Source organism: Callithrix jacchus, chromosome 5 (genome assembly GCF_049354715.1).
Source record: "Callithrix jacchus isolate 240 chromosome 5, calJac240_pri, whole genome shotgun sequence".
Taxonomy (NCBI): domain Eukaryota; kingdom Metazoa; phylum Chordata; class Mammalia; order Primates; family Cebidae; genus Callithrix; species Callithrix jacchus.
Window position 1 is genome coordinate 54,467,429 of NC_133506.1, and position 17,991 is coordinate 54,485,419.

The following is a 17,991-nucleotide window of genomic DNA, read 5'->3' on the forward strand; positions in this document are numbered from 1 at the left end:
AGGGCATAGATACGTTAAATTTAGCCTGTGAAAGGGTTGATGGGGGTATTCCTCACGGGAGCCTAGATACCTTATTTTTATCTCGTCCAACTGCCTCTTTTTTTCTTTTTCCTCACTGCGGTACTGCAACAAAAGCTGTTTCCTTCTTAACTAGGAATTCCCTATGAGACAGTGACATCTGTCCCTAAAGGGTGGTCTGTGTGGGACAGGGTTTTTCCTGCTTGATCTTGCATTTTGTTAGGACTAGGCTGACCTATTAAATTTGCTTTAACTCTGCAGGCTGCCATACCGGTTAAATTTTTAAGAGTAAGATAATATTGATTTGACCTTCAGAAATAGAGATTGGATTTGGATTTTCCTAACTCAAAGCTAACTCTTTTTCTTACATTTAGTGACAGGAACAAAACAAAAACAAAACATAAACACTGTTAACATTGGTTGAACTAATTACTAAACTGTAGAATGCTGCCCTTCGGCCTTCAAGGAGGAATTCCTACTGTTTATGAAGATCGGGTTTGGGTTTTTTTTCTCCTTTTTTATGTGGTGGTAGGGGGTGGGGTTTTTGGTTCTTTTAAATTTTTTTGCTGCATCACAGTCCAGACATAGTTTAATGATAATTTATGGAGAACATTTATTTATAAATAAAACCATTTTATAGGTAGTTTTCCCCCACTGCAGGAAGTAAAGTCATCAGTTTTGCAGGAAATTACGGGCAGAAGTCTCCCCGGACTATGCCTTTGTGCCTTTAGGTACAACACTGTGAAGATTGTGACCTGGGAAAATTAGGAGCCTTATGCACTGCCGTGTTCTCTAAAGAATTTTGAGATAAATCACTGCTTTAGCTCCCTAATGCATGTACATTTAGTGAAAGCACAAGAAAATAATTATCCATCCCTCCTGTATCTGACCAGAGTCTCCAGAGAGCTCTGTTAATACTGCAGCAGAGGTGTGGGATCCTTCCCCCATGGCCTGCAGTCTCAGTAGACAGGCCAATTTAGACAGAAAGGCGACCTAAGAATTAATGGGAGGACGGATGGCGTGCGAATTGTTGCTTTTGCTCTTGGCTGATTGTCTCGGAATGTAGAAAGACTGTGTGGGGTTTGTGTGAAATTGCGGTGCCTTGCAGATTAGGTGAGCTTTCAATCTCTCTTTAAAAGGGGCGGCGAAGAGGACCCGCAGGCTGCAAGGAGCAACAGCGATGGGTAGGCACATTCAAAAACAGAAAAATTGTTTAACAAACAAAACAAACATGAAGATCATACTGGGAAACTGAGGCCAGAGACCCGGGAAGAAAATAAAAATCATTTAAAGGACCATCAGCCATATTGGCATACATTTGCAAATAATAGACCATTTCCTAACATTTTGGAGCAGGGAAAGTGCATTACAAATTTTTTGGCCATGCTTAAAGTAGAATGAGATCCAGCTTGGGGAAAGTTATAGATTTCAGCTTTAGACAATCAGTTTAGGATTTTGAAAATTGATGTTTTTCCATATGGTTTCTATTTTCCCCTAGCGCTCCATTTGAACCAGCTACTTGTTTTTTAAACTGTCTACTAAATTCCATTAACCACTGGTTAGTCTGATTTTAAAATTTCAGACCTCTCTGAAACAAAATTTTTTCCCTTCTATTGAAATACGCTATGCTGCACCATCTTTAATTTTGAAAATGACTTGGTACCTTGCAGCAAGATAAGAATCATCTCGAAAAGCCTCTGGCCTTTTAAAAATGATCAAGTATATTTGAATCCAAGGCACTTTACGTTAGCTAGCAGATCAGGAAATTCATGGTGCCATCTATTCTTTTGCCATTCATCATCAAATTATTTTTTTCTTTGCTTCCTGCATCCCCACACCCATCACACACGCACACACATGACATGCATACACAGACACGCACACGCATACACAGACACGCACACACATGCACACGCGCCGCGCGCGCGCACACATGCATGCCAGGTGACCACTCTAGCTCTGCTGTGTATGTAGCATGCAGTGGTGGAGTGGCTATTTCTCATGAGAACATGCAGAACCATTGACTTAGCTTAGAGGATCTCAAAGAAACAGCTGCTGTGGCCGGGGAGGGGAGGGGCAAAAATATTGGGGTCTGGGGACAAAGTAACTGACACATGTTTGTTCATCTGTTTCTTTTAGAATATATTATCCCTAGATGATGGCTACAGTTTCTCATCTTCCCGGCTATGTCCTATCACATTTTGCATGCTGGAATTGCTTGGTCTTAGGAACTTCTAATAAGAATACTATTCTGTTGTCTTGGCGGGTGGGGGGGGGTGGGGGGAGCGGGGAGGGGCCCCTACTACCTGACCTTGAACGATGATTGAAAAAAACAAAAAATGGACTGAAATCCTACATTGGCAGAAGTGTAGTATGACAACTATCCAACAAGTCATCTCTGTAAGAAATGACTGCCAATCTACTGTACCAAAAGTTGGCATTTGAGCAAAATATGACAAGTCCTTCCTTAGTGAGCAACCTGCTGTGTACTGGATGTTGTACTAAACCCTTGAACCCTACTAATACTTCACCTGCACATCTCTCTGTGACTGTTCTGCAAGTACATATAAGTATTAACATTCGTGATAAATAAAAATTCTCTGCATGTTTCAGCAATCCCTGTATCTCGCCTCTGTCTTCTGTCTTCCTTCCTTTGTCTGTCTTTTCCCACCAAACCACAAGGATAAGGTTGGAGACCTGAGTAGCCCCCCTCCCACCACCACTTACTTAGCCGAAGCCAGGGAGGGGAGGAGCTCTTAAAAACTGAATGCAGCTCATCTGCTTTATATATTGATGGGGGCGGGGCGGGGCGGGGGGGGGGGCGGAGGAAGCACCAAGACCCTAAAAGTACTTCCAGCCCTAGCCCCAATTTTGTAGCCAGTCAGTTCTAGCTACTGGCATATATTTTGCCTTTGTTAAGTAGTTTAAAGACATCTAAGGAATTTTCTCTGAATTTCACAATCAACGTTTAAATTCATTAAGCAATAGTAAAAGTGATGATAAACCTGCCAACCCCCAGTATAATATCTCCATCTACATAGTAATTGCTTCAATGGAAGAATTTTATGTTTTAGTATTACACACCCGAATTAGATTTGAGATTTCTATTTTAGCTGTTTTATACTTGATATACTCCCACACCTATTCACATACGTAGATGAATACTGAACACGTTCTCAAAATATCCGTATTTTAAGACGGGAAGTTTTCCAATTATCATACTACTGCTTAGACCAAAATATCAAACTGAATGAAAGAAACTTGTTTCTGGAAATACTTTCTTCTTGCTGTATGTGGATTTGGATATTTAGTACCCAAATGTATCTAATTTTACTATTGTGAAACCTCAAAACCAAAGGTTAATAGCTTTCATTACTTATGAAATGGAGCCTCCTTTTAATGAATGGGAATAGATTTGTCCTTGGGGGTTTTAGGTAAATTCTGCATTCAAGAGTGAACATTGGGGACCATCAAACACATGTCCTTTTAATTTATAACATCGAAATAATTGATGTTAGACTGTAATACCAAGGCCAGAAATTCTTAAATTTAGAAATGAGCTTCGTTCGATTCTGCACATACAAAGCAGACAGTCCCACAGAGCGGTGAGGACTTGGTCCCTTTCACTTTATGGTGGTTGCTTTAAGAGTGTGGGGGCCCGAATCAGATTTCAGATTTGTGCACAAGGTCCGAAGCTCACCTCTCCCTGTCATCTGTGCTTCTGAGGTTCTCTGGACCTGTACCACTTTTACTTAAATGGCCCTGAGGGGATTCCTGGCACCATCTGTTCTGCCTCCCTTCCCCAGACACCCACCTCCACTAATGAGCATGGCCCCTCTGAACTCTGCCAGCTCTTCAGTGTAGAAGAACAGTGGCTCGGAGACCTGTGAAGCCTCCCTCAAATAAGTACGCAGACGTTAATTCAGAAGGAAATTCGGGAGTAGAGTTCTTTGAGAAAGGGAAGACCACATTATTTATGGAAGGCCTGTGGGCAGGCTTGCACTTGACCCCACCATCCATCCCCTCCCCTCCTTCCCCACTGACCGCCCTGCCCTGCTCGTTCACTGTTTCTAATTAACCTCCCTCCTCCTCTTCTCTACCTTGACTTTGTCATGTTCTAGTCTGGAGGGAATTATATGTTTAATTTCTACCTCCATTCTATGAATTGGCGCATCAGCCAAGTGAATGCTTCAAAAACTGGGAATCTCAAAAGATTAAAAAAAAAAAAATACAGTGAAAAAGATAAACTTTATTCCCTGTATCTCCCACCCCCATCAGTTTCTGCCTCTGCAAATCAAGGCTTCCCCCCCCCCCCCCCGCCCCGCGCCTCATTTTCCCCATCAGAGAGGCAGGACCATAGCACTTTCCTTCTGTACAACAATGCTCTCACCTCCCAGGGCCTAACAGGTACAGCAGGTGTGCTGGGTGTGCTGCACATTTTTGGGCTGTAGACCTGGTGAGACACTCCGAGAGGCCCTTTCTTGCCCCCCCTAAAAACACAAACTCCAGAACCTTCCCTGGCTGTGCTTATATTAGAAGGCTAGTTTCTGAAAGACATACGGCATTTGGATCAGTGTAATCTGGTACAAAAATTAACATTAGGGTCCCCAGAAGCCAGAGGGTGTGGCCTTTACCTGTAGGACCAGTGACCCTGAATATAGATCATTCCGTAAAGACCACACAGGCCATCCCATTTGTCCGAGATAAAGTCAAGGAAAAGCTACAAAACCTTCAACCTCTACTTACCAGAGGGATCTGGCCCCTTCCCCCATAGAGTATAAGAACATCTAGGGGGTGGAATCTTATTTGATACCTATGCACATGGACCAACATGCACTAATATCATAAACTAGAAAGTTCATTGCTGCTAGTTGAGCGCCCGGAGCAGCACACCTGTGACTTGCTGCCAAGCCCTGAGACCTGTAATGAACCATTTTTTTCTTTGAGATGGAGTCTCAGTCTTTCGCCTGGGTTGCGGTGGTGCAATCTCTGCTTACTGCAACCTCCACCTCACAGGTTCAGGTGATTCTCCTGCCTCAGTTTACCCAGTAGCTAGGATTACAGGCACGTGCCACTACATCCAGCTAATTTTTTATATTTTTAGTAGAGATGGGGTTTCACCATGTTGGCCAGGCTGGTCTGGAACTGCTGACCTCGTGATTCACCTGCCTCAGCTTCCCAGAGTGCTGGGATTGCAAGCATGAGCCATGGCACCTGGCCCTTTTTTTATTTCTCCCAGACGGTCTTGCTCTGTCATCCAGGCTGGAGTGCAGTGGCATGATCTAGGCTCACTGCAACCTCCACCTCCCTGGTTTAAGCAATTCCCCTCCCTCAGCCTCCCGCACCCTGTAGCTGGGATTAGAGGTGCATGCCACCAAACCTGCTAATTTTTTTGTATTTTTAGTAGAGATGGGGTTTCACCATGTTGGCCAGACTGGTCTCAAACTCCACACCTCAGACAATCTGCCCTATAGGCGTGAGTCACCGAGTGCCCAGGCCCCTGTATTGAACTATTACTAACACCAGTACCTGTGCTCACTGGTTCTCTCAGTATGCTAATCTAGCAACTGAGTGAATTTTACATCAAAATAGGGGACTGTTTTGCTCCACTGCAAACTCTTAGTGACCTGTCATTTCAGCCTCACCCCTACCCAGATGCTGACAGGGTCAGAAGTGTTAGTATGTAGTATGGGGCTTCAAGCCCATGGGACCACCTGAAAGAGTCGGTGACCTGTGTGCAACTTTTGGTACAGTCATGATTGCTAAGGCAGTTTGCTCATCTGTCCCATTGGGCATGTCCTCCGGACACATTTGGGAGGTTACAATTTGCAGCCATGTCTATTGAGCTACCTCCAATCTTTGCACAGATCTGAACCCACAACTCCTTGAAGAACAGAATACTATGCTTTGTAGTCGGAATATCTTTATGCAAGCAATACTCTCAATTGACACGATGCAATATGATTTTCTTCTTTTTTCAATCCCACTGCAGTGAGAAGGCAACCAAAGTGCAGGACATCAAAAACAACCTGAAAGAGGCAATCGAAGTACGTGCTGGCTCCTTGCACTTTCTGTCTTACAGCCCCTCCCAGCCAGTACTGCTCCCTGACCACTTTGCTCAATCCTTTTCAGACCATTGTGGCCGCCATGAGCAACCTGGTACCCCCTGTGGAGCTGGCCAACCCTGAGAACCAGTTCAGAGTGGACTACATTCTGAGTGTGATGAACGTGCCTGACTTCGACTTCCCTCCTGTAAGCTACACCCCGACTTATGTGGCCTGAGATCCACTCACCTGAGCATAGTGTTCCTCTAAGAACATCAGTGACAGCCCTGCACATGGGCAAAAGTGTTCAAACCACACCTCAGGCAAAACACATTTCAGTGACATCCATCACAAATAAACATCACTCTTTAATATTACAATCTCATTTTATTAGATTGTAAATGTTTAGGAGGAAAATAGTTCCTGAGCTACGGTAGGCTTAATTATTCACATCTTAGGACAAACAAACCTGTATGTTAAATACGGTGCACAAATACTAATTGTCCATTTACTCCACTGGAAGTGCCCTAAGTTCCCTTGGGATGCCTCAGTGAAGTGCCAAATGGGAGACATTCTCATTTTAAACAGGTGACCTTTTCATATTTATTAAGAGTTTCCTAAAGTCAGTCCTGGTCTTTGGGCAAATGAAATCTTTTCTCATTATTAAAAAAATGTTTAAATATATCTAAATTGTAATTCAAAAATACATCATAAAATAGAACACATGGAAAAGACTTTCCTCTGGATGCATGACACCATTGGCTCCCTAAAGAACTATTTTTAGGGAACAAAAAAAACCGTTCAAGCCCAAACATATACGTCTAGGCCCCTTCTTGGGGAGAGTGGCTTATAAGCAGGGAACTGGAAAGATGGATGCGTTTGTAAGGCCCACAAGGAAGAGACTTGTCTACAGCGAAAACAATGAGTTACTGTTTCCTTTTGTCAGGCTTTCGTGGGAATTTGTGTTTGTATATTTTAGATGGACTTGGCTGCAAACTTACATTAGCAGAGAAATTAATAGTATTCAGTTAGTATAGATAGCTAAATTTTTTAAAATAGCATTATTTTGAAAAAAGCAGTAAACAATATGTATAATATAACCCACTTTCATGAAATATGATTCTATATTTCTAATAGGAAAAAGGACACATCGCCTATTAAACATGTATCAGAACAATAACCTTTTATTAGTCCTACCAACATCTGAATGGTTGTGTTCCTTCTTACAAATCCCCCAGTTTTTGTTAAGAGTCACATTTTCCCAGAAGGGAAATTTAGTCCCAGCACATCTTACAAATGAAGTTTCTTGTTTTCACAGCATTGAATCACTTATTAGCATATTCTCCTAACACAGATAGTGTATGTTCTTCCTAAACAATTCTGTGAAGAAAGTAAATTATTCGGTAGTTTACCCTACCACCCCCCCACAACAAAATAACAGAAGAAACTACCTAAAACCAGCAATTCACAATAAGAGCAGCAGCTAATTACGTGAACTTTTGAATGTGTTTAACATGTTGAATTAAAGTTATTTGTGAGCATTCATTCATTCACTGGACTCAAAATTCAGAATCACACCAAGTGTTGGTCACATAGGGAATTCTGGTCTCAGGGTTCGAATGACAGCATTCTTTATTAGTTCAAGGTCTTGTCTTTCTCTAAACTTTCTTGTGTTCACTTTCAGGAATTCTATGAGCATGCCAAGGCTCTGTGGGAGGATGAAGGAGTGCGTGCCTGCTACGAACGCTCCAACGAGTACCAGCTGATTGACTGTGCCCAGTAGTAAGTAACACTGGCCCCACCCGTCAGCATGTAAAATAAGCAGAAATGAGAAGACATGAAAACCTGTGATTCCTGCTTGGACAGTTACTTGTCAATGATGCCTTTCCTAGAAGCCAACCAGTTATCCTACGGGCAGAAAGTTCTAGTCTGATTCAATTGTTTATAAAGTCCTTAATTGCATTTTTTTTTTTTTAGTGCAGTGACATTATTTTATATAAACATTTAATGCCCATTAGAACAAAATGGTGATTAGTTTCATAATATTCATAATTAGTGGGAAGTAATTAATTGAATTGACCCCCAAGCATTTAGGAAAATAGGGCAGCTCTCACATTTTAAATAATTTAAACATACTATATTTTATTGCTGTAATTTTAAAACATAACAAAGGGGAATGGTGAAGACAGCTGTGCCTCCTCTCTCCTTGGTAGTTGTTGATTGCTCTCTTTCTGCTCTCAGGTAAGCGACTCTAGTAGCTGCCTAGTATTACTAGATCTTAGTGACTTTAGTTAGACTTTATTTTCATGTTGTCTTGACTTTTGAACTCTTTCATATCCTTATTTATTCCTTCACACCGGGTCTTGATTCAAGGATGGTAAGTGGTCAGTGGATTTTAAGTCCTAAACTGTACACCTAAGCAATACAGTACCGTGGTGGGGTTATTTTCAAATAAAACAAATTATTGCCGGCAAGGAGGGCAGGTGAAGGCCTGCAGTAGCGATGGGAAAGGCATCTTTCTCCAAAGTCACTCACAAGGTGGGCTCACCTGATTAGTGTGCTGATAAATGAAGAAAGGAAATTAGAAAACAGATTGTATTGCACAAAAACAGATTGATGCCCAAGCTGCTACCCCTGTTGCCTCACACCTGACTTACCATTCCCTCAGGGACCACCCTCTGTCCCTGTCACCCTCTCCCAGAGGACATCACACCCCATAGCTAGAAAGTTGCTTTTTAAAGTTTATGGCCTCCCTCATCCTGTACATGATATAGCAAGCATATGGTAGTCAGGGTTACTAAAAAAAAAAAAAAAAAAAAAAAGGAAAGATGTCTTTTGTTTGTTGATACTGTACAATGCACAAAGCAATCTCAGTTAATAATATTCTGAAATAGGAATGTCCTGTGACTTCAGAGTCTAGTAGAGGTTTGATGTTTTAGCTATCCTTATTACAAGTAGTTGAATTTTGGAACTGGTTTTACTATAGGAGGTATTAACTCATTGGAACCGAGGTGCCAGGGTGACTCACCAAGGGCTAGGATTGCTTTACTTAGTAGCCCCAAGCCCAAGGAACTGGTTGTGAAAATTACTTGAATGAGCAGGAGGGAGGAAGAGGTGGTACTGTTCATCTATAAATCATACAAGCTTACGTTAGGTTCTGCACAATCTATCTATCTATCTTACCCCAGCCCTGCCTTCCCATAGGAAATATCTTTAATTATTTTCAATTGTCACATACATAGATATTCCATGGCTTAATATACAAGCAAATTTGTATATTTTTTCAAGGAATAGAAAAACAGTCCATCTTGGTTGGTCCCTATGACCCCCAGCCCCCATTCCTTCTACAACAAAGTCCCTGATTTTCTCAAAAGTTTGAACTAAAAGCTGGAAGCGCTAATTATAGTAACACAAAACAAATGGAAATCCTGGAATTGTTTGCGTTTTGTATTTTGGATCCAAGTCAGAAGTTAAGTACAGGTACAAGATTAGGCGAGTTTAACCGTCCCAGTTTTGAATGCTGGGGGTGGCAGGGAGACACAGTTTCATTAATTAACAGTAGTTTAGCCAGGTTGTTGAATTTTGTTGGATTTCGTTTTCTCTCTCAAAACATTTAAAAGATTTTGGTTTTTTTTTTTTTTTTAAGCAACACTTAATTACTCCTGAAACTTTGTCTGAAAACTGTACCATTTGCATAGATCGTGAAAAGTTTTAAGGAAACTCAGAGAAAAAGAGAACAACGCAGCTTAAAAGTTTTAAAATGTCCTCCCTCCCCAGTGGCCCAAATAGCCCCGCATCTGCCGTGGCCGGCACGTTTCTGGTTGAACTGCCTTTGCGTTAAAGTTGAGACGCTGCTACCGTGCCCATTTCTTAAGCTGCCTATTTTTATTTGTTGAGCTGGGGTTTGGCTGGCTCCACTCCAGATGTCTCTCGCACAAGATTTGGTGCTGATGAGCTATTTATAGAACTGTGGTTCTGTTGCCATGGTAACATGCTGGAGGCCAGGGCGGCTGGGGAGCTATTTCTGGACTGGTGCTGTAATGTAAGATTGATTGGGCAAGTTAGTATATCCTCTAAGCCAGACTAACTCTGAACTAGTAAAAAGGAAGAGGGGAACACAAAACTTAGGGAGTGTCTTTAAATAGACTTTTCTCTCTTGATGATTTTCTTTTCTCATTAGCCCACTTTAAAACAATTCCAATCTCTATGTGCCCTTCCTTCCAAAAGATAAACTGGTTTTAACATTTTCTATATTAATTAAATTACCCCACTCTTTCAAAAGTAAACTTTTCTGTGTGTCCAATCAAGCAACACAAACAAGATGATTTTTGTTTTAAAGGAAAAGCTTAGTATCTGGAGTGTTCTATTTCATGGACGAAACAGAACAGAAGAGAGCTTCGTGTTTGTTTCCTGTTCAGGATGGTTAGGGCAAGAAGGGCCCCTTTGTGCCAGTCTCTTTTGTTCTCTTTAATCAATGAGATTCTTAAAAAGTAAAAAGGAAGGGATCCAGATTCTGAGTAACTAAAACAATCTTGTGTGCCCTTGAGGGGAAAGTCCTTGATGCTTTTAAGTATGTCACTTTATTTTGTTTTAAACTGATGATATAGAGATACACAGTTTTCAAACTGTTTGCCATTTTAGTCAAGCAATTTGAAAATTAAAGTGTTTTTGTCAAGCATTGCCAAATGGCACAGAATGTGATAGGCCAGCCTGGTTTTGAGGTCCTTTCTCTATTGGTTGATATGCATAAAACCTTTTAAAAATCAAGAATATTACCAGAGAGCAACAGGAATAAACAAGCTAAGTAAAGAATAAAAAAGAGAAATAGAAAAAAATAAAAATGAAAAAGCCCCACCACTGTCCTGTGTTGTTTGTGTGGCCCCACTGCGCCAAGGTCACAGGCTAGCTGCTAGACACATCTGTAGTTCCTTGATTCCTAAAATTATCTCAAATCCTATTTGCCCTAACCTCCTTAAGGCATCAGCTTTGAGTCATAAATGTAACCAAAGCACAAGCAAACGGGCCATTGACTTAGTGCTGTGTAACTTTGGGACAGTCATTTCTGTTGAGCCTGACTTTGTAGAGAGATATAAATAAATAAATAGTTGGCAAATTGCTGTGAGTGCTGTGAACACCCCTCATGTCTGTCTTTTTCTCCCAGCTTCCTGGACAAGATCGATGTGATCAAGCAGGCCGACTATGTGCCGAGCGACCAGGTGTGCAAAACCCCTCAGCACCAGAGCACTCTTTCCAAACCACTGCAGACTCTCTTGCTTCAGATTGCCAATTACTGCTCTTTCAGTTGGCTTTGGTAAGATGCACTGACCTCAGTTTTGTTCTAGGACCTGCTTCGCTGCCGCGTCCTGACTTCTGGAATCTTTGAGACCAAGTTCCAGGTGGACAAAGTCAACTTCCAGTAAGCCAGCTGTTACCTTTTTATACAACAGAGATCAAAGTTTCTTGACATTGACCCCAGGCCCTCTGGACTAACCAGCTGTCCTCTTCCCCGCCAGCATGTTTGATGTGGGTGGCCAGCGTGACGAGCGCCGCAAGTGGATCCAGTGCTTCAACGGTAGGACGGACACTGTGGGCTTGGCTGCTGGTGAAGAACGCTTTGCTTCTGTGTTGTTAGGGATCAGTGTCACTGCTCACGCTCATGGCTTTGCTCTCTTTGGTTAAGATGTGACTGCCATCATCTTCGTGGTGGCCAGCAGCAGCTACAACATGGTCATCCGGGAGGACAACCAGACGAACCGCCTGCAGGAGGCTCTGAACCTCTTCAAGAGCATCTGGAACAACAGGTTTGTGGAATGACAGCCCACCCCCTGTCCTTGCCCAGGAGGCCCTGGCCCGCATTCCAGACCCCTGGCCCAAAGCCTGCTTCTCCCAGGCATTCACACAGGCTCCCTCCTTGCAGATGGCTGCGTACCATCTCTGTGATCCTGTTCCTCAACAAGCAAGATCTGCTCGCTGAGAAAGTCCTTGCTGGGAAATCGAAGATTGAGGACTACTTTCCAGAATTCGCTCGCTACACTACTCCTGAGGATGGTATGTGTGGCTTCCACTCTTGCTGGCTGTTCATTGCAGTGGTTCTGAAAACCCTCACCCCGCTCCTACTGATTCTCATATGGAAAAATCAGAGTTTTGAAGAGTTAAGGAGCTACCATGATGTTAGCACCCCAGCTCTGCTTGAACTTCTAATTAATACACGTTCCCTTTTTTAATAGCTACTCCCGAGCCCGGAGAGGACCCACGCGTGACCCGGGCCAAGTACTTCATTCGAGATGAGTTTCTGGTGAGTTGAGCCTGTCTTTAGTTTTCGCTCTTGCTTTTCCTCTTTTTCTCATGGATATAAATTTACTTAATTCCAAATTGAGGGGTTCAGCTACCCAGTTCCACTGTTTTAGTTCACACACATCCAGTGTGGGATTGAGTTCTCTGCGCCTCTCCTTTTGCTTTTGTCTTAATATGACATCAGAGGCTAGCCAACAGTCATCCCTGGTGGTGGGTGTCCCCACTGGTGATAGGGTTGTTCCTGGAGAAAGTGTCACTGACGAGTCCCTCTGTTTGTGCCCGCAGAGGATCAGCACTGCCAGTGGGGATGGGCGCCACTACTGCTACCCTCACTTCACCTGCGCTGTGGACACTGAGAACATCCGCCGTGTGTTCAACGACTGCCGTGACATCATCCAGCGCATGCACCTTCGCCAGTACGAGCTGCTCTAAGAAGGGAACCCCCAAATTTAATTAAAGCCTTAAGCACAATTAATTAAAAGTGAAACGTAATTGTACAAGCAGTTAATCACCCACCATAGGGCATGATTAACAAAGCAACCTTTCCTTTCCCCCGAGTGATTTTGCGAAACCCCCTTTTCCTTCAGCTTGCTTAGATGTTCCAAATTTAGAAAGCTTAAGGCGGCCTACTGAAAAAGAAAAAGGAAAAAAAAGGCCACAAAAGTTCCCTCTCACTTTCAGTAAAAATAAATAAAATAACAGCAGCAAACAAACAGAAACAAAATGAAATAAAAGAAACAAATGAAATAAATATTGTGTTGTGCAGCATTAAAAAAATCAAAATAAAAATTAAATGTGAGCAAAGAATGATGGGACTCCTGTGAGTTGTTTGCGGTTCGGAGCAAATACCCGTGGGTCATGGTTTTGACTCAGTTCTCACATCAAAAGTTGGGAGGCCCCAAGGTGAAGTGGGTATAAAATCTCACTACTGTATGTTTTCCTTCCTTCCGTCCTTCTTCCTTCCTTCCTTCCTTCTTCCTTCCCTCCGTCCCTCCCTCCTTCCTTCCTTCCTTCCCTCCCTCCCTCCTTCCTTCCCTCCCTCCTTCCTTCCTTCCTTCCTTCCTTCCCTCCCTCCCTCCCTCCCTCCTTCCTTCCCTCCCTCCCTCCTTCCCTCCTTCCTTCCTTCCTTCCTTCCTTCCTTCCTTCCTTCCTTCCTTCCTTCCTTCTTCCTTCCTTCCTTCTTCTTTCTTTCTTTTTCTTTTTTTGAGACGGAGTTTCACTCTTGTTACCCAGGCTGGAGTGCAATGGCGCGATCTCGGCTCATCGCAACCTCTGCCTCCTGGGTTCAGGCAATTCTCCTGCCTCAGCCTCTGGAGTAGCTGGGATTACAGGCATGCGCCACCATGCCCAGCTAATTTTTTGTATTTTTAGTAGAGACGGGGTTTCACCGTGTTGACCAGGATGGTCTCGATCTCTTGACCTCGTGATTCGCCCGCCTCGGCCTCCCAAAGTGCTGGGATTACAGGCGTGAGCCACCGCGCCTGGCCACTACTGTATGTTTTCTTACAGCCTCAGACCTAAAGGCCATAAGGGGGTTGGGGGTGACTACAAAAAAGGAAAATCACACTTGAAATTTGAATGGGGGAAGGGCCTGGGGTGGGTAGAAATCTAACAAAGGGTTGACTCCCCTAATAAGCAAAGACTTCTTATAAATTAATAAGCAAAACCATCAGAAAAATGGGCACAGTATGTAAGCATGCAACTTAAAAGATATGCAAATAGCTAATAAAACTGGGGATATGTGGAATATCACTCATAATAAAAAGCAAACATTCACCATAATTGAGAGTGGGGATAGAGGTCTACACTCATGGGTTGGAGTGTGGCTTATATCTGAGGTTCTGGGGTTCCCTAGTCTTTCACCCCTAGGCTTATCATCCAAGCTGTGGTCACTTATGTGGTCACTTCCTGGGTGGCTCCCAGGAAGGGTGGGAGGAAGAGACCAGCATCAAGGATGGTGCCCTCTGAAGCTGGCCAAATGGGACTTCAAGTTCATTCTGTAATCCAGGCCCCAAATCTATTTCCCATTCTACTTTCCAGATCAGATTACTCTCACCCAAGTTAATCATACAGTGTAGCTCACAGAGGTGAGCAATGAGCTCCAAAGGGGGCAGAAAGTAGCAAATACCTGCATTTCCATCAAACTTTTCGCATAACGTTCAGTCCACATGTGCTTCCTATGCAATTTTTAGTACAAAGCCCTCAAAAGACCCCCAAATAAATACACAATCCAAACAAAAATTGGGACTTGCTATGCAAATATAGCCAAAAGACCAGCCCACAAGTTTCCATAATCCTCCAAAGCACCCCAAATAAACACACCTAAACCAGGACAGCGGCTATCAAGTGCAACCGCAAGACCAGCCACACATTCATCCCGGTAAAGGTACTCAGTGAGAATCGAGGTTGAGCCCCAGCCCCTATTCCAAGATGGCCACCTGTATGCTGCTTTTACATAGAAATTCTGTAATCTTCGCATAATGCACATGAGATTGTCACAGCTCTGGCCACGTATCCATCAAAATTAGAAAACAAAATTCCCAGGCCATAGGGCAGTTATGGCAATGAAAATGATACGCCAGAATGCCACTTTGTTGGTCATAAGTGACATAGACTTCATGGTATCTTCTAGAAGGGCCACAAGTCACAGTTTTCAGGCATCTACTAGTGCTAGCCATTGCCCAGTGGGATAGGTTGAGCTGCTTTGTCAGTGAGGCCCAGAGAGGCCCCAACAGAGGTCTCTACTGAGCTGGGAAGATAAGCTTCAAACTCAAGTAGCCAAAGCCTACTGCCTGGTCCCTACAAGATGCTGTATCTTGCAGAGACCTGGTAGTAGGCTTTGGAGAAAAGAAGAAGAGATCTCCTGGTGTTCTTCCCATGACATCAGTTATCAGGAATCCATGACCTGTGACCCCTAGCAAAAGTCCTATAGGTCACCATGGGGTTCCATACCCAGGGGGGTGGGTGGCCTCGTCCCACAGACCATGGCACTGGCCATACTCCTGCCTCCCTACCAGGTCAGGGCTTTGTCCCTACTAGTTCCCCTGTTGTGTTTGAGACTCGCTTCCCTATGTTAAGGTTCGTCATTGCTATTTAAAACATTTGGTTTCCCTTTTCCCTTTTACCCTGGTATCAAGCAAAACATTTTTGGTTTTTTTTGGAGATGAGTTTTGCCCTTGTTGCCCAGGCTGGAGTACAATGGCGCTATCTCAGCTCACTGCAACCTCCGCCTCCTGGGTTCAAGCAATTCTCCTACCTCAGCCTCCTGAGTAGCTGGAATTACAGGATGTGCCACCACACCCAGCCAATATTTATAGTTTTCTATAAAAATTAGAGACCATGTTGGCCAGGCTGGTCTCGAACTCCTTACCTCGTGATCCACCTGCCTCAGCCTCCCAAACTGTCGGGATTACAGGCGTGAGCCACCACTCCCAGCCATCAAACAAAACTTCTACAGAGCTATTTTAAAATCTAAATTTTAAGATCTTCAGAAAACAAAAAATTATAAAGAATTTTACTAATCTTTGATTACAATAAGCCATTATTTCAAAAAAATTTTTAATATGATTTTAAAACCTCTATTCAAGTGCAAAACAACCTATTTTTTTAAAGGTAAAAATTTGCACCACACTTCATAGAGATGTGTAAGCCAAATATTATAAATGACTATTCATGAATTTTGGGATTGAATGTGATAATAATAAACCATTAGGCCCCCCACACGCAATGTGAGAAGGGCCTAGAATTAGAATTTTTATTTACTTCCACTTTTCCTTAAACATGCACAGAATTATGCTCCCCAAAATGGCCACATCTGCAATAGCCCTTCTACGTAGGCCATGGCATCCTCTTACTATAATGCTTTCTTGGATGGTTTTGGTCATCTTTTGACTCAATAAATACATAGAGACTATGAGATCTATGCCAGCCAGAGGGAATTCTGCTCTCATGGGGTTCATGTTCTAGCGAGGGAGACATACACTTGCTAAATAAATAATAAAAAGAATTACAGTTGGTTACAAAATCTCTGAAGCAATAAGCAGGATGGGGGCAGTGAGGAATGGGAGGTATTTGAGGAGGAATTTCACTTTAGATAGAATAGCTGGGAGGGCCTCTCTGATGTGGCACATTTTCTTCGGAGAATGTAAATGATGAGAAGAAGCCAGCCATCAAGTATTAATAGCTAACATCATTATTTAAATTTGTTATTAAAACATAATAATTAACAGTCAGGCATGGTGGCTCATGCCTGTAATCCCAACACTTTGGGAAGCTGAGGTGGGCAGATCACCTGAGGTCAGGAGTTCGAGACCAACTTGGCCAACATGGTAAAATCCCATCTCTACTAACAATACAAAAAATTAGTCAAGTGTGGTAGTGGGTACCTGTAGTTCCAGCTACTCAGGAGGCTGAGGCAAGGAGAATAGCTTGAACTGGGAGGCAGAGGTTGCAGTGAACTAAGATTGTGCCACTGTACTCCAGCCTTGGTGACAGAGCGAGATTCTGTCTCAAAATAATAATAATAACACTTATGAAGGACTTTACCATGTGCCAAGCACTGTTCTAGACTCTGTATATGAATGATCTCATTTAATCCTTTCAAAGCCCTATTAAAATGCAACCCATAATCTGTACAACAGGTCCTATCCCATTGTGCAAATGTTAGCTCAAACATTAAAAAGGTAAATGATATCCAAAGCATTGCGAACAATTTAAGCAAATTATGCTTTTAATAAAGGTTACACTAAAAAAGTCATTACAATAAGCACTTAAGTAATTGCTATACATGTTCCTATTTAAGAGTTGGAGGACTTTGCATCTCTAGAATAATTTTCCCACATTAAAAAATATGTATGCTATGAACAACAAAAGTCTTCTGATTTTGCCTATTTTATGTACTGTATCAGTTAGGAATGCATTTAGCTGCAAGTAACAGAATCCTGACCCAGAATGGCACAGGCAAACAGAAATTTGTATCCAGTTACCAAGAATTCTAGAGGTAGGTGGTCCCTGTTATTTCAGCAGTTCATCAATGACAGGACTAATGTGTCCACAATTCTCTTGGCTTCTCTCTCATAGTTGCAAGATGGTGTCACAGTACAACTGAAGGCAGAAGAGAGAGGGGAGAGACAGTTCAACCAAACCTCTTTTGTCCTCTTTTGTCAGTCTTTTGTAGAGGCCTCTTCATTCACTTTTCACCATGTGAAATACATATAGATATCCAGCTACTTATGTATATATAGAAATGTAAAAGTAACAGAAAAGTATCTCTTTCTTCTTTCTTTCTCCCTCCTTCCTTCCTTTCCTCTCTCCCTTCCTCCCATACTTCCTCCCCTCTTTCCCTTCCTTTCCCTTTTTCCCTTTCTCCCTTTCTCTCCTTTCTTTCCTTTTCTTTATTTCTTGAGTCTCACTCTGTCGCCCAGGCTGGAGTGCAGTGGTGTGATCTTGGCTCACTGCAACCTCCACCTCTCGGATTCAAGCGATTCTTCTGCCTCAGCCTCCCGAGTGGCTGGGATGACAATGCCCACCATAATGCTCAGCTAATTTTTTGTATATTTATTAGAGATGGGGTTTCACCATGTTGGCCAGGCTGGTCTCAAACTCTTGACTTCAGGTGATCCACCCTCCTTGGCTT

The 17,991-nt window shown here is 42.8% G+C and overlaps 3 protein-coding genes across 21 annotated transcripts in view; 2 read left to right on the forward strand and 1 right to left on the reverse strand.

Moving 5' to 3' along the window:
• Positions 1-6,201, forward strand: part of LOC103787209 (neuroendocrine secretory protein 55) — a 64,011-nt gene extending 57,810 nt beyond the window's left edge. The window contains exons 3-5 of one of the 2 annotated variants that reach the window (XM_078372029.1): positions 1,158-1,202; positions 6,011-6,065; positions 6,151-6,201. The gene's annotated coding sequence lies outside the window, so the exon portion shown is untranslated. The remainder of the gene's footprint in view (positions 1-1,157; positions 1,203-6,010; positions 6,066-6,150) is intronic. The other variant, XM_078372030.1, reaches the window with a different exon arrangement.
• The window catches only part of LOC100408515 (guanine nucleotide-binding protein G(s) subunit alpha), a 70,973-nt gene extending 57,810 nt beyond the window's left edge, over positions 1-13,163 (forward strand). For 5 of the 17 annotated variants that reach the window (XM_054255509.2, XM_054255506.2, XM_078372025.1 and 2 more), the window contains exons 3-13: positions 1,158-1,201; positions 6,007-6,065; positions 6,151-6,270; positions 7,747-7,844; positions 11,224-11,278; positions 11,405-11,478; positions 11,576-11,634; positions 11,743-11,863; positions 11,980-12,110; positions 12,290-12,357; positions 12,642-13,163. In XM_054255509.2, coding sequence (XP_054111484.1) covers positions 1,158-1,201; positions 6,007-6,065; positions 6,151-6,270; positions 7,747-7,844; positions 11,224-11,278; positions 11,405-11,478; positions 11,576-11,634; positions 11,743-11,863; positions 11,980-12,110; positions 12,290-12,357; positions 12,642-12,788 — 976 coding nt within the window. In that variant the 3' untranslated portion in view covers positions 12,789-13,163. Of the gene's footprint in view, positions 1-1,157; positions 1,203-6,006; positions 6,066-6,150; positions 6,271-7,746; positions 7,845-11,223; positions 11,279-11,404; positions 11,479-11,575; positions 11,635-11,742; positions 11,864-11,979; positions 12,111-12,289; positions 12,358-12,641 lie in introns of all 17 variants that reach the window. The other 12 variants (XM_035299057.3, XM_035299048.3, XM_078372026.1 and 9 more) reach the window with 3 other exon arrangements.
• A 3,990-nt stretch (positions 13,164-17,153) lies between these two features.
• The window catches only part of LOC144582509 (uncharacterized), a 47,861-nt gene continuing 47,023 nt past the window's right edge, over positions 17,154-17,991 (reverse strand). For both annotated transcript variants that reach the window (XR_013535264.1, XM_078372032.1), the window contains one exon: positions 17,154-17,459. Coding sequence is in view for 1 of the 2 variants with exons in the window: in XM_078372032.1 (XP_078228158.1) it covers positions 17,375-17,459 (85 nt within the window). In the remaining variant the exon portion in view is untranslated. The remainder of the gene's footprint in view (positions 17,460-17,991) is intronic.